The sequence below is a fragment of the Onthophagus taurus genome, chromosome 8, assembly GCF_036711975.1.
Source record: "Onthophagus taurus isolate NC chromosome 8, IU_Otau_3.0, whole genome shotgun sequence".
In the NCBI taxonomy this organism is placed as follows: domain Eukaryota; kingdom Metazoa; phylum Arthropoda; class Insecta; order Coleoptera; family Scarabaeidae; genus Onthophagus; species Onthophagus taurus.
The window spans coordinates 396643-422970 of NC_091973.1; the positions used below are offsets into that span (position 1 = coordinate 396643).

The following is a 26328-nucleotide window of genomic DNA, read 5'->3' on the forward strand; positions in this document are numbered from 1 at the left end:
AGGAGGTGTATGCAAGAGTCGTGCTAAATATCAACAAGGAGAAATCAAAATTTATGATAAATCTTGTTCCCAGCTCTAACATCAACATTGGGGATAATGAGATTCAGAGGGTTGACAGCTATATCTTGGCTATGAGGTTCGTGTATCGAGAGATAATCAAACAAGCGAACTAAACAGAAGGATTTCAAAGGCCTTCAATCAATCCGAAACTTTAACATTAACGGTAACCACTGCCAGGAGGGTCCAAGTAGCGCAAAGATAGATGGAGAGGTCGATCCTGGGTTTAACTCTGAGAGACTACATACGAAATGAAGACCTATGAAGAAGAACTGGCGTAAATGATGTTGTCAACATTGTGGCAAAGTTTAAGTGGAACTGGACGGGTCATGTCGTGCGAATGAAGAATGAGCAGTGGACAAAACGGTTGCTTGAGTGAAGACCGCGAGCGAACAGACGAAGTAGACGTCAAAAGAATGACCAATAATAATCATAATAACTTGATCTTATCTAAATTACGGCAGATTCGTCTAATGATAATACGTCTTTGATTGTTGACAATTCCTCGTCTTCCTCTTCATTTTTATTGTAATCGATATATTTTTACTGATACTGATACATCACTTTTATACCCACTGTTTGGGTATTTACCCTGGGCCGAGGTAAATACCCGGATAAATACCCATTTTAGAAATACCTACCCGCCGGGTATTTACCCAGCGCCCATCACTGCTCGGAACGAACTCTGGGTAAATATCAAACTGAATTTAACTTAACTATATTCTAATTAACCGTTTGAATCCCAGAGAGTATTGAAAAGCGCTGCTTAGGACCCAAACGATTAATATCTTGCTAAGTGGATTAAAGGCAACTGTCAGAATTCAGGGAGAGCTAACAGAATTGTTTGTAATAAACTGCGCACTGTTATCTCCTGTAATATTTAATCTGGTTTTAGAAGGCGTCAATTGTCAGACAATGTAAGCTTTGTGCTATTATAAGACCAAGAATAACAAAGCATGGCCTACATTGTCAGGAGATGGATACAAATTAATAATGTTTGAAACACGGATCTTGCACCAGATCTATGAGCCGAAACAAGATGGCGCAGACATAATAAGACGCATAAAAGCACAAAGAATCACATGATTAAAAAGAGAAGCTAAGAAAATTGTAAAAGCTAGAAGGTCTGACAGATCGGAATGGCAATGTATTATGAAGCAAACCAAAGTCCACAAAGGACTATAGTGCTGGAAGAAGAACTATATTCTTAGATTCTGTGTGTTATATTCCGTTAATTATAGATAGAGTGTGCAGTATAATTACAAAGTTTGTAATTTTGTAATTGAGCGACCAAATATAAGTTTGGCATCCGAGCAGGGGAGTCCGTTAGTTGAATGTAACTGTGTTGTTAGATTTCATTCCCCACATTTTTTGGTCTCGTTGACAAATATTAAGTACTTGGTTATCTTCTTCACCTTTCAAGGCTTCTTTCTCAATTCAATATCTAGAAAGTCTCTAGAAAGTTGGTGTTGCTGCAGTTTTCTTAAATTTACCCCAATGAAAACCTCCAAGGTTTCTTCAACTTTGTGAGGTGTATAACTTCAACGTCCAGAAATTCTTTCAGTTGAATCTCCCTCTTCACGTAGAAGATATGTATTCTCTTAAGACCAGAAGCTTTGGTAAGAGGTGATCTCAGTGAAGATAATATTTCTAGAGCTCCAATGGCTTAGGCATTGATTGCATTGAACAGAGTATAGTTCTAGTGCAAGTGTTAGTTCTAGTTTTAATTGTTATTCAGCGCTAAGTTGTATATTTTTAAGTTTCGGGTTTAACCCTGTGTCTTCAGACGCTGAATGTTAGGTAAGGTTAGTTTTGTTTACAAACATTAATTATACCATGAAGTATTCTTTGGCAATTAGTAATGGCAATTATAGCGTGAAGTTTTCTTTTGTAATGTCAATTATAGCGTGAAGGAATGTTCGGTAAGGTTAGTTTTGTTTACAAACATTAATTATACCATGAAGTTTTCTTTGGCAATTAGTAATGGCAATTATAGCGTGAAGTTTTCTTTTGTTATGTCAATTATAGCGTGAAGGAATGTGAGGTAAGGTTAGTTTTGTTTACAAACATTAATTATACCATGAAGTATTCTTTGGCAATTTGTAATGGCAATTATAGCGTGAAGTTTTCTTTTGTAATGTCAATTATAGCGTGAAGGAATGTGAGGTAAGGTTAGTTTTGTTTACAAACATTAATTATACCATGAAGTATTCTTTGGCAATTAGTAATGATCGTGGACATCTTTTTACCTAGGTGACTGGTATTGAGTTCTTAACTTCCGGGTTCCAGGTCACGTCGGCATTGGTAACAATGAGATGGCAGACAGCTGAATGAACGCAGTTACTCATGGTCAACAATATGGTATATAATATACCTTAGAATACATTAAATAGGAAGATGACTAGCAACATAAGTTTTCTTCATCGCATCAAACTTTACTTTCGGTAGATCCAAGCAGGATGTGATTATCAGATGAATTTGTAGATGTTTTGATTAAGTCGAGGTCGCTTGCAGAAGATATAATATATCTATATGAATGTATGTTATAGTTTAGAAAATATTAAGATCGTCAGGTTAGTTAATTTAGAAGACAGTAAATACTTTTTTGTACTTTTTGGAAAGAAAGAAGAAAATATATTATATAATTGATGACTATTGAATAAGTTAAAATAAAATCGATCAATCACTTGATAATTTTTAATAAAAATGGCTGTTCGACGAATGTCGAGTTTAATTGAATTAGCACGTCATCGTTGGAGACGTCAGTTTGTGACGGGGTTAAATTTTCGCTCATCTATTGCATATTAAAGCCGATTTGGAGCGTTTAAATTGAGAATAAACCTTGTTTTAATTTGAATAGTTGAATATTGATGGAGGGTATTGAGATCGATTTATTGATGAGGGCGTTAATGACCTTAAACCATCGGTTACAATATTTTTGGAGTCGTCCGGTTGATCCGGTTAACGTTTAAACGGTATGAAAAGGCGCAAATGCACGTTCGCGTTTTACCATCGCAATTAACGTGCGGGGAAGATAACAATGCATTAATAAATATTATTGAATTAGTCGCAGCTCTCGCTATTATTAACTACAGATTAATTTTATCTATATTTCGTTGTGTTCGCGTGAGCTAGGCATTAACATAATTATTGATCATGAATAAATTTGCGTTCGTAATCGAACGCAAATGCGCGGTGTCGCGACTCGAAAAAGTCCTATTTGCACCAAATTTATACGACGCCCCCAACGCTTCCGCCACCGACCACCACCGACGCTCTCGACGGCGCGGCTCGGCGCGTAAAACCGACCTGGAGGCGATTTGTTTTCCAGATTGCGGGAGGAGAAATCATTATTCGGATTACACTTTTATAGTGCTAATAAAATAAAATAAATATATGTTTGTGGGGACCGCCGCGGTTTCGTATGAGACCATTTTATTGCCCTAACAGACGCGGCCTACCTATGCCCTCTACCTATGCCCTACGTCCCGATCTCCCAATGTCTCTATACTGGGCCATTTGCGAAATTTATAGATCCAAATCGTGATGCGCTTTTATTTGTTCTAAACTTTTATAACAGGAGGAAATCTCATATCTAATAGTTATGGTCTACAACATTTCAACTGATATTAAGATGTAAAAAAAAATGTATTTCTACATTTTATATATTAATGTTATATTTAGATTTAAAATGAATTCAAAATAATCAGTTTGAAATTGAACTTTCTAAGTTGAGGTGTTATCCCAACGTCCGAAGTGTTAATATTTGCATTGGGTCGCAGGTGCACATATCGTCTGTGATTTCTGAATATCGCGAAGAGGGGCTCACGTATCATTTCCATACGACTACTAGCCGGCCGATATCTTGTGCCGGATCCATCTCGAGAGGATAAGAATTGAATTTGAAATGGCGCTGACCAATAGCAACTGCAGATTACGGTTGCGAAAATTGAATTCAAAAACTCGGATAGAATCTATAATGCCCCCTATTCGGCCGTATATCTATAGATATATTCGTGCTGCCCTTTGCTGTGGCAACCGGAGGATTACTCCTCGATATCCAGTTGGAAAGGCGATACAGGGCCGTACCTGGTTCTTTCTAATCGAAGTTTCCCACTTTTTTGGATTTATGTCATTACGATTGCATCAATTGAAAACTGTAATTTGGATCATATCTGTACGCGATTTAATTTGAAAACATTTTATCTAAAATTGCGATAATGTTATAAATCAGGGGTGGAAAGAATGAAATTATCTTTGGTTTATGGCCGTTACAAAAATAAATTGACGTCGGATAAAAATGTTGGCTGGAACATTTTGGGAGAGAAAAAACATCAACAAATGAGTTAGTGAGATCATCTACATCACCCCATAGTGTTTTCGATTAGAGCGCTAGCGACATTAAAAGATCGTTAAGCTTCCGAGAAAATCATATTATCTATCCATTATATTAATAGTATATATGCCCGCAAGGGGTGGAGTGTTTTTATTAAATTAGGGGTGCAGTATTAAATCGGCAAGTGCTGCGCATTGATTTAAATAAGTGCCACCCTCGGAAGGCCCTAGAGTGGCTCTCTGCGAGACTTCACCCGAAGCATAAATCAGACATTTTTGCAATAATTTTTACTAGGCGCCTTATGATTCAATTACGATTGCCATTAATCAATCGCTATATTTTTATGGACGCTCTTCGAGGGGTAGAGAGGTTGTTCGCTAATGAAATTACCGAAAGGGAGGATTTCCCTTGCATCTATCAAAATATTACACTTCGGCAACGGAAGATGGGAAAGTTTTTTTAATATTTCGGGGGAACGTGTTTTATACCCTTAATAACGCCTTCGAACGCTAAAATTAACGACTCTACGACGCCGTTTTAAGCTATATTTCTTTTTCGAACGACTTGTCACTTTCTGAAAGTTGAAATAAATAATTTATATTAACATTTTTGTTTTATATTCTCATCAATTTTTAAGAATGTGCGAAAATAGAATGAAAGTGAATACGGATATAAATAAATCGGTAACAATGTAACTGTCGTCAAGAAAGGAGCTTTACACCGAAGTAAAGTAAGTAAAGTAATAAACCCTTGGGGAAAGGAAACGTGCCGGAAAGGACGGCTTGAGGCAATTTGTATTCTTTTGGCACGCTGGGATACATAGCCGTTTTACAAGGCCGTCGTTGCGTAGATCGCCCATTTTATGACATTATTTCATCTTCCCATCAATAGATAAACCAAGCGGCTGCGTGTCGGAAAAATTGCGGTTAAAATCGGGGTGTTTGCGAAGTTGTTCCGCGTATCCAATGCCGGGCGTATATTGATTTTTAGAGATCCATTCCGGGGGATGGTATTCCAGTAAAATACGAGACGCGGTTGTCAACCATAAATCAACTGTGCCGAGTAAAATACGAAATTGACTAAAAACAATCGTATTTGCGAAATTCGGTGGCGCGAGCGGCGCATAAAAGGCTATGAAATCAATCAACCGAATTGAATTCTAAATAGTCCGAATATACAGTCTAGTTCTATGTCAATACATTTTTGAGGGACATCATTTACCGCAATGTTTATCCTAATTTACTTTAGCATTTAAACTTGCAAAAAGGGTTGAACAAACAATTCCTTTCTCCGCATTTTCGGGAACCCTCGTTCCAATAATCGTAGTACATCCGATACGGCGCCGTTTTGAGAGGCCGCAGTACGCAAACATCTGGTAGCTGGTAGCTTCGAGCACAATAAAGACTTAAAGGGGAGGAGCGTATATTTTGAAAATTACTTTCCTCGCGCTCGGGGAGAGATTTTGAGAAAATACCTTTTAACGATCTCGCAAAATAGGTAAACGCACCGGACCTCGTGCTCTAAATCACAATTAAATTCTATTCAGCGACTATTCGGTTATGGTTATGTTCGCCACAACACATGTCGGCCGCGGTTTCGGACTTGCTGGAGCCGCTGCTGTTCTCGTGGATATCAAATAATCAACCCTAACTTGAAATTCCCTTTTATACTAATTACAGGTTTATATTATTCACTTTTCATTACTATCACACTCCTTCAAGATTTACAGCAAACCAAACACAACTCATTTAACACTTTACTCGAATAATGTGTCATTGCTTTTAATATGAGTTCATTTTTCTTTTACTTCTGAGATGTCGCTACTTATATAACGTCAAAATAAAAAAAAAATCTACGATTAGTCTAAAAATTTACAACCTAAATTGTAGAGCAACAATTTTATGGACAGTTTTAAGTTGATATGATATTAATCACTGAACTTCGATCTCAAGCAACCTCAGATTAACTAGTCCAAAGATCCACATAGTCAGCCGATACTGCTTGTGGTGTAGTCGCTACAATATGATGACAGGCTTCATTACTCAAAAAATTTACAACCTCAGCGGATAAAGCCGAAGCTGCCAGAAGAGACTGAGTGTAGCGTGCTGTGGCAGCAGCTCCATTTAAAAACATAAAATTGTAATTCATTTGTTATTATTTTTATATTTGCCACACAATTGTTTTTGAAGCAAACATAACAGACGCAAAATAAAAGTCTGCCAAAAGTTAATTTTATAATTATTGTATTATTATGTTGGCTAATACCTCATAGCCACACTGAGCTTTTAATTGAGTAAATTGCCTTTTCAAGAATTTGTCAGAGAGTTTCACTCCTAGCAAAGCTTACTTCGCCTGTTTTTACGGACATACATGAGAATAACTTGTGTTTGAAGTTTTATGTATTAATTAGTTTTTACGTCTCGAGTCATATATTTTGATTACAGTGTATTTATTGCACAATTAAATATTACAAATGTTTTGGTAACATCCCCCGATGACTTTAAATTGTATGGAAAATCTTTGGCACGTGTCCGGACGACGTTTCGTAGAAGAACGATGTAAATCTCGTGTGTGGCGTGTTAACAAGCTTTTAGGGGTTTAAACCGCCCCTAATAAGGCGTGTACCAAAAATGTCTAAGCATGTGGTTCTTATCTGCGTTCCGCGTAACCCCTTCCTTATCAGTTGTGTTTAACTACGATCGATTTGCATTTATATTGAGTATTTTAAGGGATGCATTTAAAAGTGGAACGACGTGGTGTTAGTTCTAGCTGGCGTATCGATAATCGAAACGTGTCCGGATTAGTTCGCTCCGTTTTATGGGCATCAGGTGTTATTTTTCTAAGGGTTTAATCACTCCATCCGGGCCTACGAAAAAGGGCAAGCACGCCCTCGTTTCCCATATCATAACAAGGTATTATTCGGGATTAGCGCAACGCCCTGTATATTTGAACATAATAAGCACCAAACGTTAATATTTACGACATAAATCTTGCCTGTTAATGCAGCAAATGGGACTTTTTTTTAAAGATTTATCTTCCAACGAAGTTTTTACAATTACATTTTTATTTGTTTATCTCCACCATCATATCTTTTATTTCCCAATTTGTGTTTCTATAAACTATATCCTAGTTACGATAATTACTTTAAAAAAGGTGTAGTTTGAAAACATAAAACACTTCACACATTGTTTAAAGATTTCACACAATTTTAACAATGTAATTCCCAAGATAATAGTGTAATACATAGTTTGTTCTGTGCGGTGATTCCACTGTGAAAAGGGGTGAATATTGAATGTTGAAACGTTGAAACGACATTCACACGCGGCGTAACTATTAAATTAAATTTCTTTTCCGCACGAAAAGAACGGCCCGAATTCCTGAAATTCGAATTATCTACTTTACATTCATTTTAAATTTAGCGCGCCCCTGGAAAGTTTGAACGTTTTTAATATTTAATTCTAGTTGATTTACGATGTTAGTCGGGACCAGCATGAACCAAACTCGCCGTGCGGCAAACGTGCATTGGCGTCGGCGTCGCGGTGGTAAGCGTCCGGAACTCTTTGCTAATGTTGAAACGATTGGCCGGAGCACGTCATGAATTCCCTACAAGGAAACGACTTTTTCATTTTATACAGCGGGCGTCCACCGACCGTTATACAAGAGGGGAAACGATGCCAACTTACAAGTTTTGTGGCGATTTTCATTTTACGGACTTTACAAGGACTTTAAGAGTTTAGTTTTACAATACTTGGATTTTTTTCAATTCTTCCTACCTTAATACCATCTGTATCAAAAAGATCGTATTAACGGTGATTTTTAGAGATCCCATCGCCATCTATGAAGGGGAAACTGGACTGCGATAGTAACGGAAGTTACTTTTTTATGACTGAAAATAAATAGAAAATAATTACATTATTAAATATTTCTAATAATTATTAAATTATTGGAGTTAATTACATAAATTTTTTGTTGTTCCTGCATAATCAATAAATGGTGCATCGTGCCTCAATCAACAGATGGCGGAGTACATTGGTGCCATTTTAAAAGTGTCATTTTAACGAACTCTCAGTCCTGTGGGATAAATATGTCCACAATCGTTGTAGAAATTAAAAAAGAGAGACCAGCAATGATGTTCATTGATGTTGGAGAATATGTGGAGGACAATATAAAGGTATGCCAGGAACAATATTGAAATCATAATCATTTATAACAGAAGAAGAAAGAAAAAAGTCGCCAAAAAGTCGTTATTACGCCAAAATAATGGGTGCGGCAAAATGATAGGTACTATTTGGGATATCAATAACAACCAAACCACATAAAGCAATCTTTTCTTTTTATTACTATTCAAATCTACATTTCATGCCATTTAGGAAAGTTATTTTTTAAAAATGATATCTTTTAAATGACGGCCATTATTGTCGATGCACTCTTGTAGGTTTTCACGGAAGCGCGTCATTACCCGATGGTTCATTTCTTGGGGAATTGCGGCAATTTGTTGTCTTATGGCTGCCTTTAATTCTTCCAAAGTCCGCGGACGATGTGTAAAAACTCTCGATTTGAGGTAACCCCAAAGAAAAAAGTCGCAAGGCGACAAATCAGACGAACGCGGCGGCCAGCTGACATCACCTCGTAAAGACACCACAACATTTCTTGAAGAAGATTAAGTGAACGACGTGTGGTGTGCGATGTAGCACCATCCTGCTGGAACCAAAGGGTTTCTCGTTGATTGTCGTTCAAGTCGTTAAGTTTTGGACGTAGGAAATTGTTAAGCATATCTAAATATCAGTCTCCGTTGACTGTTACCGTTATTCAATCTTCCTCAAAAAAGTAAGGACCCCACACGCCCAACTCAGATATTGCACACCAGACGGTAACCTTTGGACTGTGAAGTGGTCGCTCATGAAGTTCCTGTGGGTTATTTACCGACCAATAACGAAAATTTTGCTTATTTACGGTACCCGATAGGTGAAAGTGAGCTTCATCGCTAGACATGAATACAGCGCCTCGGGGAATGTTTTGAAGAATATCTCGGCATGAATCTGTACGGGTTTCAAAATCTCTTTCATTTAATTCCTGCACTACCATCATTTTGTACGGATGCATTTGGAGTGACTTGTGTAAAATTCGTCGAACACTTCTATCGGAAATTCCCAAAGCAGCTGCATGCTTACGAGCTGAACGCCTTGGAGACTGTTGTACGGAAACGCTTACTGCATTCACATTTTCCGGTGTTGTTACTGTCCTTGGTCGGCCAGTAGATTTTCGTTTAAGCGCAGAACTTGTATCCCTGAAGTGTAAAACCCACCGACGAATTGTTCTTCCATCCGGAACCGCGCCATGTCGACCAACATCAAACTGATTACGGAAGGCACGCTGCGTCGCTATTACAGATTCCCTATTTCTAATATACTCCTCGACAACGAACGCACGATGCACTCCGCTCCAAGCCATGTCATTAACTGACAACTGCATACTGTTGCCGGTTTTACAAACCGAGCAACCACTATTTGAAATCCTGCCTATCTTTTTGCCGCACCCTGTATTTTATAATGCATACAGAACAAAGTTGTCGCTTAGTGAAATTGTGTACTTTTCATTTTTATTGCTAATACTATGGAGAGAGCCAAACAATAATCGAAACTGAGTTCTTTCTAAGCAAAAAATTTGTCAAGAGTGAAGAAGCCACTGTTTTGCGATATCATCAATGACATTTTTAATGTTATATAATGTATTTTATAATGCATACAGAACAAAATTGTCACTTATTGAAATTGTGTACTTTTCATTTTTATTGCTAATACTATGGAGAGAGCCAAACAATATCGAAACTGAGTTCTTTCTAAGCAAAAAATTTGTCAAGAGTGAAGAAGCCACTGTTTTGCGATATCATCAACTACATCTTTAATGTTATAAACACAACTTGACCGAAATAAATGGAGTTTGTTTATAATCGCGGCTAAACCTAAAAACGGTATAGGTAAGCCACGTTTTGCGTTAGGCGATAAAGTTTGCCAAAGAGTACATTTTAATAGGAAGTCAATTTTGCACATCCGAAAGCTCCAATAACTCCAATGTTCGGTTGGCTTTAGTTCGATGATCTTAACTTGATTAAGCCGAGGCTCAGTGATTAATATCATATATATCGATATAGAAAAAGACTTACAACACGATGTCCATAAAAAAGGTATTTGAGACCCTGACAAATACTGCGTATCTGACTGCTTTTCGACAACGAAAGGACTGGGTTGGTGTCAACCGTATTTAATATATACATCCAAGAAGTGCTGAAAGCATGGATGCTGATGACCAAGTTGTTGTAGCACATGAAGAGTATGATATTGGCTGTATGTTTAGGAAACTCAAGCAAAGAATATAGATATTTCGCAGCATATCAATTTTAACATATGGGTTGGGTTGAGTTGGCTAAAAAGATCTGTTGGGTTTATAGCTCAACATAAAAGAAGGAGAGGGTTGACATCATTATAAATAATATATAGTAAATGTAAAATGATTTATATTTAAGTTACTGTATTCTGTAAAACCGATGGAATTGTTTAGATAAATTTGGATAATGATTGATAGATGGCGTGTAGTTATAATATCAATTACAGTGTTGTTTGAGTTAAATACCATTCAGGCGTGGGATATATTCGATTTGGTCTGGCGGTAAAACGGTTCAGTTCAAAGTGAACCGAAGTATCGTGTCGAACGTGGGAACGAATAGAGTAGGTCGAAGCGTCTCGGTCGTGATGAACGAACGGTGTGCGGTTGAGTTTAACAATTATTTTGTTAGAATTGTCGTGGGATACAATTTAATAAATATTGTTTTATAAAAAATAAACGATATCAAATATAGTTTAACGAATCGGGTTTAATAGAAACGAGTTGGAGTTTAGAATTAGTTTTATTTTTTTTAAGGGGGAGTATTAAGGTTTAGTAATTGAGCGACGGCGCTTTACTAGAGATGATTCACGGGGGCAATTGACGGCGCTCGACGGCGTTTAGTACGCGTCGGATTGCCGATGCCATGTGCGGGGGTTGTGGCGTCGACGACGGCATCGCGACGGTGGCATCGCGACGCACCCCAGTGCCGTCGTGTCCTCGTTCGCGCCGGTAAAGCGCACTCTCGACGCCCTCCCCTTGATCCTCGTTATATTTCGAATTCGGTCCGCGGTTTTGATAGTGAATAGCGCACCGACTAACGGAGAAACTGTCAACTCGCAAAAAAAATAAACGCAAAAAAGAGAGAGTTTAAAAAGACGTGAAGAGAAGCGAGAAGAAGAAAAAGTAAAGAGACGTGCGTCTAAATCACCACTTAGTTTTACTCAGTTCGCGGAGAATAATGGGACGATTATTAATGTATGTGAAAATTTTACGTGTTATTTTCTTTGTTGATATATGACGGTACGATAGATGTTTAAATTTGAAAGTGCGATGACAGATAGTCCGGAAAAGGAGGAAAAGCTTCACGCAATTGGCGTGTCGAGCGAACCGGACGGTGACGGTGACGTGCGGTCGAAAGACGACGCGTGCAGGACGCTAACGTGGCACGAGCACGTGTACAAGAAGTTGACAAACAAGCCAACCCCTCATTATATAGAAAATATACTCGGTCTTCAATCGAAAACAACGTGTCAGGGTGAAGATAACTGCAGGAAAACCGTATCATTGACTGAAACGCCGCAGGACGATTCGACTGAGCCGAAGGAAGAAGTAAATGAGCCACTTAATTTATCAATAAAAACAGATGCACCCGCTACTAAAAGAACAAAAAGTTGTAATAAAGGTAAGAAAGACGCGACCGGAAGAAGATCTATCGCAGTTCCTTTGTCATTGGTACCGTAATCTTTTTTTTAACATAAACACACGTGTATTGCAACCGCAAAAACCTCGTCCTGTTTTTTTCCAGCCAATTCTATCTTATTTGTTTCAACAATTAATTGTAACGTTCCGTCTCGCTTTTGAAAAAAACAATAAAAGCGATAATTTTTTGATATTCGATTTCAAAAATCTAATCTGAACGAAGGAAACGGATTCTACCACTGGAATTGGTATAATAATAATACATAAATATGCATGTTATTTCATTCAGTATTTTAGCGAATTAAATTGAAATTCATTTTACCACAACAGTAACAACAACAGGTGGTTTATGTACGCATAATATCGGCGGGTTTAGGGTTAGTTCTCTATTAAAAAATACGTCCGCCTCGTTGCAAAAATTCCACACATTGTTGTAATTAATTCAACAGGGACGTATTCACACGATTTTAATCCCCGCTCTCTACAAAACTCGACTACATATTTTTGTATTCAATTGTATCTCCGCAATTCTATTTTATTATCGGTATGTAACGGATTAATATTGATCAAATTTTTTTTTCTTCGAAATTAATTTCGTTTATTAATTTAAAATAAATTTATGATTTGAATAAATTAATAAATTTGACTTTACTTAATTTTATTGCAATTCAATTAAAAATAAAACTCAATACATCCCTGATGGGTACTAAAATTTAATATTTAAATAATCGTTGAACAAATACTCTGCGGCGGAAAGGATGGCTAAATGCCGAACAAAAATGTTTTATCATCGCATTTTAATTTGTGTTTAATTAATATTCATCAAAGTAAACATTTTTTAACTTTTGTTTCGACTACTATCTAGTTCCGGAATTTAATGTATTAAATTGTACGTACATAAATTAAACTTTTTTTTATTTATTTTTGATTTATTCCTTTTTAATTATATTCTTTTTTATTTTTTCTTTTTGTTCTAGATGTTACTAGGAAAAGAAAAAAAGCAAGAGATTTGGAGTGCAAAACTCCCGTTTCTTGTATCACACCAGACAGTATTGCTGAAGATGCGGACGTAAAGTGTAAAAAGAAAAAAGCGAGAACTACGTTTACTGGCCGACAAATTTTCGAACTTGAAAAACAATTCGAATTAAAGAAATATCTTAGTAGCAGTGAACGGTCGGAGATGGCAAAATTATTGAATGTCACAGAAACTCAGGTAACACAAATTATTAATATAATTAACACTCCGAATTGCGGCAGTCCAATGAACAGAGACTTCCATGAATATATGTGATTTCTCGGTAAATAAACGCTCGCAGTTCTCGGAAATAATATAATCCGATTAAATGAATGTGGCGCTGACCATAATAAAACGTCTTAATTTGATAATGATAGAATACTTAATGTATTCATTTACACCTATTTTTATATTTTTTGTTTATAAATCGTTTATGTAACTTCCGCTGGTTTAATTCGATTGTCGTGAACTCAATTATTATTCCATTAGCGCACTTCTGGTAATCAGTAAGAATCAGGGACGAGCTTTCAACATTTTGCTCCTTTAATATTTATGTCCGGATATCGATTTTAAATTAGTCTTATTGCGAGCACGAATTCCGTCCGATGCGCGGTAAACGTCTCCCCGTATTTGCATGAATAAATGACGGCAACAACCTATGCATTTAATATTTAGATTCGTTCCTAAAATACTTGACATTGTTATATTTCCGACCCCTACCTCAATTACATCAAATAAAAATCCTTGAGATCATTTACATTCCAACATCAATCGATGTTGTTGTATCTTTTTATCGCGCCGCGAAATTCAACGATGCGAAAATAAAAAAGAATGAATTACACGGCGTAGCATTACAGCGAAACAATTTTCTCGGAATTTCTGTGTCACATACTCATTGAGGATGAGGTCTACGCACTTGTTATACTACACTTCGACACATGAGCCGTTCGTCGAACGTGTCTATCAAACGAATAGCAACGATTTGCTTATTCATTAAAGACCCTCCGTTAAAATAAACCTTCATAAATAGGTTTTGAATATCTCCAACTTGCTTTGTTACAACCCCCCTTTTCATCATGACTCATTAAAAAGATTTTGATCAATCTCAAATCCATACAAATTCACACAAAGACAGGATTAAACTATATATATATATTTAATTTTTATCTTAAATTTTAATATAAATTAGAGGCACAATTATAAATAGCAATTAATTTTGAATTTAGCTGAGAGATGTCATTGAAATCCACTTGATACGAACTCCAAAGATACCGATCCATTCTGAGTTCCGGTTCGAAACCCCGGAATTAGCTCGAGATCCTACACTCACATGCTCTTTAGTTTCATGATGAAAGGCTCAATTTTTAAAATTATTTCTTCACTCTTTCTCTATATCTCCAATTAATATTAAAAAATGCCATTGCCAAGTTTGAATTGTGTGTACTCCTCGTGTTCCTTAAGTCATTCTACACATTTTAAGACCAAGCAGAACACTCGAATGTGGTATGGATCGGCATATCCTCTTCGTTACATCCATACCAGCCGCCACTTGCTTGCCTCTTCTTAATTTTCATTAGGTACTTTCCAAATGCTCCATGTTGATTGCATATTTTTATTTTTTTGTTCCCCGCAGGATTCCCAGTTTCAAGTCCTCTCCCACGCTAGCAAGAGATCCATCGGCTGTATCACCGTAACTATGAGTCTCCATTTCCTCTGGCTTGGCCCAGCTATCTTTGGTCTTAACTGCTTTATCGTTTGTCATCTTTAGGTGACAACCCACATCAATTAACCCAACGATAGTGTTTTTAGTTGTTTGTTCTTCATAAAGATCCTTTCAACAACATGAAGTTTGATGTAATATTTGAAAAAATGTAATAATCAGGGTTTAAGTGTGAGTTGAGTTAAGCACAGGTGTGTTTAAAAACGTATGATTATAATTGATGTGGGTTGGATGGTCGTTAAAAAAAGCGGTAGGGTATTTTAAACGAGGCGTTAAGGCGGTTAAGGGATAGTATTTCTGTGAGAGATCAGATTAAAGATGCCGGTGGTGGAGAGAGGGGGAAATAAAACGAATACTAATGAGCGAAGTTGGTTCTTAACGGTTTAGATAGCACAATCAGTGTAAACGCGATGATGGGCGCTAAGAGCGATGCTCCGTTGATCCCGAACGTGGACGATGAGCGGTGAAAAGGGGGAAAGTTGATGAGTTACTGCACCAGCTGTCTTCCAGCATCCTCTCGTTTCATTGCCTGCGCCGGGACTCTTGTTTTTACTAATTGCCTGCCCGACTTACACGACTAAAATATTAAGTTGGGGGCCCCTTTTAACGCGACAAACGCCGGGGAACGTTTCCCCTTAATTAGAACCATTTTTAACGTCTAGGCTTTAGCGATTATTGTTCTGTAATGTTACACCGCGCCCGGACTATTTTCGTCCGGTTCTCTTTTTCTCTTGTCTGGCAGCAAGTATTCACGAGCTTGTCGCAGGAAGTAAATTAAAAGACGAAAACGGACGGGCCAAACAATTACGGCAATTACGTGTTAAATATAACGAAATGAGTTTTTATTCGGTATAATGGAGTTATTAAACCGACCCGACGCAAAAGCAAGGTAAAACAAGATGAAATCAAATAAAATGAATGATACTCGTTTAGTTAAATATCTTTCGTCGTGTTGTGAATCTTCATCATCTTCACGTAATTGGTTAGACGCGACGTTTCTTTCTTTGTCAGTTTAATGGGTTTTTGGCTTCTGTGTGGATCGAAATGCATCTAGCGATTTATTTATAGTGTGGAGTAAGTCGATGATACGGTCAAGGAAATATCATTTTACCGTTATAATTAGTCGTAAGCGCGCATTAGAGTCGCGAGGGCCTCCGGTTGACAGTTGGAACTCTATAAATAAAGATCACAGGGTCCAATAGCGCTCGCATGTGTTTCGTTTAATTTGTGAAAACATATTCGATGGAGGCACGGGGATATATTTAAACGGTCCATTAGAACAAAATTTAATAGGCTTCCGACACCGCCGACAATTCGTACAAATTAGCCCGGCCTGTTGACATTGTTAACTATCGACCGAAATAATAGCTATCCGAAATAACACGTGTTCAGAGTTTATTTAATGTATCGCGCTTTGAAAGCTCGACGCTCCATACTCTCGTCGTCCCTCCACCCTCCCAACCCAACCCAACCCACTCCAACATTTCATACTCCATCATCAAAAGTTGGAAACTTTACGCGGATTTCGCGTTATTATTATATTTCACATGATTACGACTGGTAATTGAACTAAAGCGCGTTATGCCGAGCTATAAAGTTAATGGGCGCAGTCCGTTAGGACGGGTACGTTCAGCTGTAATACTTGTTTAATTGGTACAGCGAAGTACCATTTACACCGTCCAGTCGCCGCCCTGCGGCGATAAATTTTATTGGCCACTTTTAAGGGTTTTCCTGTTTCCCTAGTTCGGCGAGAATCCTCCAGGGCCGGAACTTTTAAGCCCATTAAACGTCCTGAATTAATCATTCACCTGGCCAAACTGAATCTCGGCGTCTGTATTAAAAGAACGCCCATAGATTATCGATTACTAGAATTAACTCACTAAGCTTTTCAAACAGTACAGTCTTCATCAAAAATAAATTTTGGTGTAATTAACATGCATTTTTGACAACGAAAGGTAAGTATTTATGTGTGTGTAAAAGGGCGTGCCAATCAGTTATAAATGTCGTGGTATTATATAGGTAAAACGGAATGTAATTAACTGCAATTATAAATTAATAATACCTTTGTTGTTTTACGCTGACTAAATTAGCAAACATACGGGTTGTTATCGATTGCGGTGGATATTAGCGGGCGACGGCGCTATCCAATACTATCCTCGCCATTCGGCGGTCGTTGGCGAGGATTTTGATTTATAATAGAATCCGTTTTTGCTGTGACAAACTCGGCCAGATGCCGGGCACAAAGACCGGCTAATTAATTCGATAAAGACAACAATTGGAATCGGACGCAATATTTAATTACGATATAATGATCCTAATTGGTATGGCAAATTAAATCATAACGCAAACAGTCAGTAGCGCGCGGAAACGGCCGTCGCTTTATTATAATAGCTTGTAAAACGGTGTTTATGTTTTAATTAGCTAAACACAACGGATTGCAACGTTTAATGTTTGTCAATAAAACCTGATTGTTATTACTTTATTATCGCTACCCTTTATTGTCCATTCAATCGAAATATATTGCCTGTTCCCTTTCTGCTCCGCGTAACTCGAGCTTAACTCGACCAATTCGATTTCTTTTTAATACCGTTGGTGCGTTCTTTGGCCACGTTTAACTTATCAACTCAAACACATTTACGATCTAAACTGTGGCGTAAATCGCAGTACCAACAGTACCAACACAACATTCGAATCGCCGTCACCATTGTTATTAGTTTATAACCCATTAATCAATCATTCAAAAAGAATGAAAAGAACTTATTTCTATTTTTTTATGACTTTTTTAATCGTTGTTACTTAAACAGTTAAAATAATATTTAATAATAATTTTCAACCGCCACATCCAATCGCGGCCATTTTGGTTCCACCTCTGGTTACACGGTTTGATATTAATAGCCATAAACTGGGACACGCATTATATGCAAATCAATTTATTGAAATATGCATGCGACAATCGGTACGCTGCTGCGGTACTTGCATTGTGTCAAAGTGGAGGTAATTACTCAGACAACAACCCCCTTTTGTATTGATATCGTCTACGTTACAGATATTACTGTTTCCATTATTTTCGCAATGCAATTTATCGGGAGAATACTTATCGAATTTTAAATATGCATTCAAACGGTACAATAAAATTTATGAAAGAGCGAATACAAACACTGTTAGGTATAAAGATAAAAAATAAGCTGGATTTTATTTCATTTTCTGCTAATAAATCACAACGATATTTAAATTTACGAAATTTATTATGATTGATATATTTGTCGGCGAAATATTAATACAAAGCAAAAATCGCCAAAATAAATTATTTACGTTGCATAATCCACCACTACTTAAAAACTGTAACCGATGGAGATACGCACAAAATATGTTTGTACTAAACCAAGAAAACATAATCCATAAGCAGTATCGCCAAAATCTTCACTATGGATGGTTCAGTTTATATAATTTTCCACTACACAAAAGCTATAACTGATAGCCTAGCTATCATAGCCTAGCTATCATCATTTTCTAAGAATTAGGAGAAAATCGCCAAAATCACTAACAAACAAAACTATACCCGGTATTGGAAAGAAAACCAATACTACTTTGGACATGACAACTTTGTGAGTCTCAAAATACTCTGCAAGTTCTCTGCTACAAGTTTTTATGAAAGAATGTTTCCACAATCAACGTCAGAAATATATTAGAATAGCCCTATACTTGTTCATACGATTTATGCGAAATACCTGTTGCTTTCAAAACGGTTTTTCTTTATGGAAATATTCACATTTTCCGTTTAATTTAATTTAATAAAAAATGTTCTTGTTATATACGGATTATATAAAGATCTAAAAATGATATACAAGCTTTAACACTCCATATATAGGTAACCAACAGAAACAGGCCGCTAAATCATATGTATATACAGGGTGATTCATAAGGAATGGGCCAAATTGTAAATGTACGTTCAGGAGGCCAAAATAATAATATTTTCATTAACAATAATGGGTCTTAGTCTGCTCCTTACTGAGATACAGGATGTTAAAGCGAAAAAAATAAAATAGATTTTTGTTAATAGATCAGCTACTTTTCTACATAATGACTCATAGTTGACTTATAGTTTTTGTAAGGGTAAACAATAATGTGTGAGAGGATTTGAGTTAACTCGTAGATGTCGCCACAAGCGCCATATGAATTATGAAACGTCAATGAGCTTTTACGTTTAATGAATAGTTTAAAACATTTTATTGTTAAGTAAACTGATTCATTTTTGTCCATTAAAATGCGTGTATAAATGCTGGTGGTGGTCATGTTGAAAACCTTTTGCAGTAGCTCATAATTAAGCTTAAATTTAATTTAACTTCGCACAACATTAACATGTAGGTTTTGATAACAGTTGTCGTAAGTGGTCTTAGTTCAAGTCTGTTCTAATGTTGTATTTCGTTTTATTAACTGGCGTACAATAAATTGTTTTATTACGTAATTTTTTTATGGTTTCAGTTTAATATTGTTATCAATTATCAATTACGGTTAGGTAAATGTCAACATTCCATGCCATGCTTGTGTCTTAACAGATTAATGCTACGTCGACCACCGTGAAATGTAGTGTAGTGAATTAGTAAAATTCAAATATCTCGAAAATCGTTAATATTTTCAAGATCAAAGAAGTATAGCTTTTTTCTACAGAAATGATGGGGCTATCCAAATTAAACAAGTATGTTGTAAAATAATGAGCGATAAAAAATTTGTAGCTGATTTCATCTAATTCATATGGCGCATGTGGCGACATCTACGAGTTAACTCAAATCCTCTCACACATTATTGTTTACCCTTACAAAAACTATAAGTCAACTATGAGTCATTATGTAGAACAGTAGCTGATCTATTAACAAAAATCTATTTTATTTTTTTCGCTTTAACATCCTGTATCTCAGTAAGGAGCAGACTAAGACCCATTATTGTTAATGAAAATATTATTATTTTGGCCTCCTGAACGTACATTTACAATTTGGCCCATTACTTATGAATCACCCTGTATAATCCTATGCAACATTTTTAAATATTCATGATATGCAAAGTGTTAAATCAGTAAATCATGCAGATTTCCTTCCGAAAATATTTTAATCGTATAGAATGTTAATTTAATTTCATTTAATTTACAATTTAATGAAATAATTTTTGATGCTACTTGGTGTGTAATAAATAAAGTGATAATAACTTTGTTGATGCTGTAATGGAAACGTTTAAACGACTGCGTCCGTAAGTGTTTGATTGACTCATAAATGTTCGAGGAACCCTATCCGAAAAGTAACGTTATTATAATCAAATATTTTATAACCTCTGATTGAATTATCGTGTATTCACCTATCGATTGATTGTTGGGCTTAGTAGCATCAGGCGAATGGTCAATTAACGCTAATATCATTCGATTTAACGATAATTTCTCTTTTAGGTTCGCGTCGATTTAACGATGGTAAGGGTGGAGAAAAATCTGGGTTTTCCCCGATAAACCCCTGCAAAAGGAGCATTTAACGCGACGCGTAGTTCAAACAAGTCGTAACGAGACCATTTATGCGTAAGTTAAATTACGGGGTTGGCGTATTTGCTCCGCTCAAAGTAACTTTATAACATTTACGTAATGCGAGCAAATTCATTTTTTATTGGATCGATCCGGAGTTTTTTTTGTCGAGTGTGGAAGGGCGTTATTTGCGCTGGCTGCAACTTCATCATTAAATTGGAGCGGATAAATAACTGTCAGGGAGTAGCTTGGGGCCCGAATAGGCAGGACATATAACAAGCCTCTGATATCGACAGAATCACAAACGCCAGTTATGGGACCCAGCACCCGGATCAATACTCATTGTGAAGTTCACTTAAACGCATTGTTAATTGCTGGGCCGCGTGTATACTCGTAGATTTGCCGGACCTGTCAGAGTCACGTTCGAGTTTCGCCTGTTTCATTCGTTTCGGCTTTTTCGTTTCGATTTTTCGCTTCGAATCTACAAAACGAAACATTCGCCTTAAAATCCGACGAAAATCCGCGCTCCCGGATAATTATAACTCCGTTGACCGAAATTTTTTTAAACTCGAAAATTAAAATTACGCGATCGCCACAGCATCTACATCCAAAAATACGACGCTCCTCCCCTAACTCTTAATTAAGAAATATTTACGAGAGTTAAATAGGACCCGACGAGGGCACGAGACAAAGTGGGGCCAACGAAAACAGAACGGAATATATGGATTTCGCGTTCGGACAGGAAACGCCTAATTATATTTGACGGAAGAAACCCGAACGATCCCTACTCTCAAAGAGAAAGAAGCCTTAAGTCGAGAAAGATAAAATAAATAAAAAATATATCCCCTTTAAAGATGTATTTGTACATCTTTTAAAAAAATCGTTTATATTTTGTAAAATAATAGTTCATTAATGTATTAATTTATACGAGGAAGGATTGATGAAAAGAGATTAGAAGTGGCGTTTAGCGTTTAAGATGTTTTTAATTGGTGTTACGGGTGGAGAAAAGCGAGTAAACCGTCGTAAACGATGAGACGGTAGCGAAGGCAAAAGCGGCTCGTTACGAACGAAAGTTGCGGCCTCTCGCGGCAAACAATTCGGTATCGCTAATCGACAAAGAGCTCGCCTGTTTATGGATCACGGCTGCTTTCACCCCAGCAGGGATATACCACTCAATTACTGGCGTGTTTATCGAGCAAAGTCGGGCGTATCCCGCCCCTCCTGCACGCCGTCCCGCGTGCCACCCCCGCTGTCCCCACTCTGGATGCCCCCTTTAACCCTCGACTCCCCGGCATCCCTCGACTGGGGACCCTGCTCATCACCGGAGCAAGCCTTCTCTACTAATGACCGCCATTTACATCTAATAACATCGTGCCATGCCACTTATGTAAATAACGTAGCGGTTGCCGCCACTTTAAAAACAACGGAAACCGAGAGAGTGAGCACTATGAGAAACGTTTGTCGCATTTCGAACATGATTTCCCCTAAAACGTTAAAACGTCGCGCCCCTTCTTGATAATTTCGAATCGTTCAAATCAAATCGCTCTTTGCCAATTTAACTTCGTTCGGGATAAAAATTGAAGGTGGCAGGACCTGTCGTCGCTATGGCAACGCTAAGCGGCGCGCCACCGGTGCTCGTGCTGCCGCCGTCGCCCCATTAATGTCAAAATTATATCGCACTTATTCCTACTAAATTTCTGCCGATTTCGGCAAATAAAAGCGCCTCTCTCCCGTTCCCAATTAAAGCCTCCCGTTGCCGCGTTATTGTTCGCGAACAATAAAGTACAGAGCAGGGCGAAGACCCCTATTTCTTCACCCACCCCCAACATCCCTTTCTCATCCTTCGTACCGTAATTTATTCACTCCGATGAGGAGGGCATTAAGACGATCATAATGTGAACCGGAATAATTAGATAAATATCTCCATTAATTGAAATGAAAATTACCTCAATAATAATATACTCAAAATAACAATATTTCAATTACATGTTTCTGTTTAACAGGACTATCTTCAGGGAGATCAAAAAATTTAATCAACTATAATAAAGTATGTTGCATTGAATTGTATATTCGCGTAGTTGCAAAGGAAAATTCCCAAACAGCAATTAATCCCAAACCCAAATACTAATAGTTCGTAATTAGCAACATGTACCAGAAGCATTTATTTGCAAACAGGCTACCTAATTAGAACACGACAGTGCTTATTATCGCTGCAATAAGTCAGTGCTTAATTACCAGTTATTGGAACATGTCAGCTTCGTGCGATAGAGGAACCTCTAATGGAGCAGTGCTTTACGAAGTAAGCGGCAGCTCGGTTACGGAGGGTCGCTGGTATTTACGAGTAGTTCATGCGTCTTGGTCGAACGTAAAGCGGCCCCTGCAATTAAATCCCAATGCGCGTTATTGATTCACCGTCGACGAACGAATTGAAAGTTGTTCATACCGCTTCCGCTTTCAGTTCCGGAAACGGATTGCGGCGTTCCGTTATTTCGGCATTTCGTCCAGGATTAACCGGCAAGTCCTCAGGGCTGTGTGTTAATTAATACACGGCACGCCGTCAGCTGCCGACCTGCACGTTCTCTTGACTCCCTCTCTCTCTCTCTCACTCTTTCCATACCAACAAAGCCCCATACACGACTCTTAAGAGATGTTGTTCACGTATCATGTTCGTTGCTGACGGGACAATGTTTACGGTACGTACATATATGTATGTGTTTGGACGTTGAATACCTTTTATTCACTTTAAATAATTGCTATTATTAACACTTCGTATAATATTACATTAATGTGTTCATAATTATTATTAAGCTTTACTTTATTGTGTAACTTAAACCTTCAAACTTTCTCAATACAATTGCTATACATTTTTATAGAACTAAAAGTAGAATTAACACTAAGAGTTAGAACTAGAAACATTCGAGTTTAGCCGTACGTCTCTTAAGATGGCTAAACCCGAATGTTGGCTTTTTGATGGAAAAAATAAAGTTATATGACTAAAATGGGTTTAGATTGGGGGTGAATGCGTTGAGCTTTAGGATGATCTGGGTAGAAATTGGTAGGGGAAATAATTTTGGCCCTTATGGGAGAAGTGCGGGAAGGTAAAAGTGGCAAGCGTTCATTATATGTATAAAGAGGCGCGGTATTATCGTACGTTCGGGAGGACGGAAAATTTTTAGGTTAGCTGTTGCCTAGTAACATACGATAGGGGTTGGTTGCCCTTAAGACAAAACCGTTTTAAGGGAATTATATTTTCAATGGGCTCTACCCGATTGCAACGGATGCCTACAAATTGCTTCCCTTCGATTTATTTCCCTATCGAGCGATAAATTCGCGTCGGTACCGTTTACGCGGTCTGCAAGTTTTGGTTGATTTTTTTTGGGTACTTTTAAAATTGTGGCAAATATATTTTTGGGGAAGAAACAAAGTGCGATATCAAGAAAGTGAATAAAAATAATCAATAGGAGAACGGAGTCGTCGGTAATTTATCATCCCCTTTTATGAAAAGGGAAATTCCAAGAGCGTCTTTGCCTGTTCGGGAGGCGCGCGCTGCGAAATCCTTCGGCAATTTAATTAAATGGCCGCCCCGCCGTGTTAAACACGATCCGCTCCATTTAAATGGCGTATCGCAGTGCAGTAAGTGGTCTGTTAGTATTGTGTCAACGCAGTTACTCGTTTGCCCGCTAGAGAGCACGATTTATCGCTCAATAAATTACATCTATCCTCCTTGTCTGGCACACGCGTCGCGGCGCTCTGGGCGTCGTCTCACATACAAATCATCGTTTCGCTATCCGCTCAACAACTGTGCAACATTGTCGCCGACTTCTCTACCGTAATTATCCGCTGGATTGATGACCGTTTATAACCGCGCAACCGTTTTATACTCAAACGCGTGCGATTACAGGAAATTATTATTACTTTATCCATTTCCTTACGCCTAATAACAACATTTACACTATCATCAAAATATTTACTTCAAACAGAATTTGTGTTCATATTTATTATTAAATAAAACGGTTCATAAAGCCTCATTACTTTATGAGCCGACTGTACATTTATATTTTATACATCAAGTTAAACGAATATATCGACCACCAAAAATGATTTTACCTATAACAAGGAAAAGAGATGTAGAGATACGGTAAAAGAGTAATAAAGCGTGATATAAATACAATGGAGAGGGCGATTATTGTTGGTAGTAAAATCGAAGCAAGTTAGTGGAATGATGAAGCAATTCCAGGCAAGCATCCGACGAGCATATATATCCGTTGAACGAGCCGCTAATCGAGCTAAAACGGCGCTCTAGTGGCCATTTCCAGTTGAAACGCTAATCGATGTGTTCGCTAATACATCACAATCCCTCCCCTTAAACGGGGAGCGGGGGCCACGGGGTCGGGATGTTAGGGCAGCGGGCCGGGGGACGTGGGGAACGCGGCTCAGCCGCTCGCTTCTGGGGAGGGCGACGTGCTGCGAGGGGGGCACGAGCCGAGCGTGCAGCGCCCCCTCCCCCCGATAAACCGAATTGAAATACCAATACGTTGATAGCCGACGCATCGCTACGTAATAATTATCCGCTTGCGTTCGGACAGTTTAAACATTTATTTTTTATTACTCCAATTTAAATTTAATTCGCCCGTTTTTGTCGGCCCTCCAATCGTACCGTTTCAATTATTTAATACGCGTGTGATTTACTCACGATTATTCCCGAATTATTCGCACGCGAAACCTATATAGCTTTTACAAATGGATATACTATTTATTATTTTTGAAATTTATTTTTACCCTTTCACTAATTCTAACCGGTAACATATTTTTATATCAACATTTTTTTTAAATAATTTCAAGATTATTAATAATCATTTTTTGTAGGTAAAAATATGGTTTCAAAATCGACGAACAAAATGGAAGAAAATAGATAATATTTCGAATGCTGAAGCGGCAGAGCACAAGAACCACGGTCCGAAGGATGCGAAAGAGGAGTTACCGCCGTCGAAGCTTCGAAACTATCCAAAGCACATAAGCCAAAGTTCAAATTCGAGCATAGAAAGCGACTCAAAGAGCATAGCGTCGATAGCGGCCGACTCTTCGGTCGGTGTAAAGAGTTTCAAAGACATTCTGCAACAATCCGACCACTTGCCTCTTTCGCCGGACTCGCATTTCCGGGAGCAGATGGACACGGCCAAAGATGTCTTGCTAAACCTCTCCTTCAATGTTCAAGAGAATTCATAATGTGTTAATTGTATAGGTTTCTTCGTGCATAGACTTTTAAATGTAAGGTATGAGTAATAATTAATTACGTGGATTCTTCAGAGAGTAAAGAGATTGGTCGCGGAAAAAATACACAGAGAGTACAATTAATTAGTTGCACATATATTAGAAAGATATTTTTAATATAAACTTATTTTCATCGGCATTCAGACTGTTTTATATGTAAAGAAAGACCGCCGATTGCGGGCAAACCTTTGTAATGAAAAATCAATTACTCGTCAGTAAATAAATCGTTTCAATTATATGTAATTGTATTATATATTAATTTTTTTCGTTATTTATTACGTTTTATTGTCTTATTTTAATTACATCATTTTTTTATTAACCCTAATCGTATTTGCGATTATTTCCCAAAACATATCCCGTTTCATATAATTTCATATTTTATTTGCATATTCAATTAATACGTTGATATATTACAACAAAAGTTTATTCCTGAATAATTATCCATTTCCAAAACACGAATTTATATTCCTTTCACAATTAATATTAAACGTTTCTAGGTTTATAAATAATCATTGCGTTTTAAATTAATTATTATTTGTATATAATTATATTAAATGATATTCAAAAATAAATCAAATACAGATCGCTATATCTATCAATATTTTAGTAATTAAATAAATTTCTAC

The 26328-nt window shown here is 37.4% G+C and overlaps 2 protein-coding genes across 2 annotated transcripts; one reads left to right on the plus strand and one right to left on the minus strand.

Annotated features, from left to right (window-relative positions):
• Nucleotides 1–9202: 9202 nt before the first annotated feature.
• On the minus strand, nt 9203–9844 carry LOC139431006 (uncharacterized). The gene has a single exon (XM_071198561.1). It carries the CDS (start codon nt 9842–9844, stop codon nt 9203–9205), a length of 642 nt encoding a protein of 213 aa, XP_071054662.1.
• Nucleotides 9845–11099: 1255 nt separating this feature from the next.
• On the plus strand, nt 11100–25940 carry LOC111414259 (homeobox protein Nkx-6.3-like). Its single transcript, XM_023045552.2, has 3 exons — nt 11100–12179; nt 13174–13409; nt 25298–25940. Exons 1-3 carry the CDS (start codon nt 11807–11809, stop codon nt 25655–25657), a joined length of 969 nt encoding a protein of 322 aa, XP_022901320.1. The 5' UTR covers nt 11100–11806; the 3' UTR covers nt 25658–25940.
• Nucleotides 25941–26328: the final 388 nt, after the last annotated feature.

What these genes read in the sequence shown, in the direction of transcription:
- LOC139431006 (XM_071198561.1), bottom strand. Translation starts at nt 9,844, where the DNA reads ATGGCTTGGAGCGGAGTGCATCGTGCGTTCGTTGTCGAGGAGTATATT.
- LOC111414259 (XM_023045552.2), top strand. Translation starts at nt 11,807, where the DNA reads ATGTTTAAATTTGAAAGTGCGATGACAGATAGTCCGGAAAAGGAGGAA. An exon ending in AACAAAAAGTTGTAATAAAG is followed by an intron (nt 12,180 to 13,173) that starts GTAAGAAAGACG and finishes TTTTTGTTCTAG; the next exon opens with ATGTTACTAGGAAAAGAAAA. An exon ending in TGAATGTCACAGAAACTCAG is followed by an intron (nt 13,410 to 25,297) that starts GTAACACAAATT and finishes CATTTTTTGTAG; the next exon opens with GTAAAAATATGGTTTCAAAA.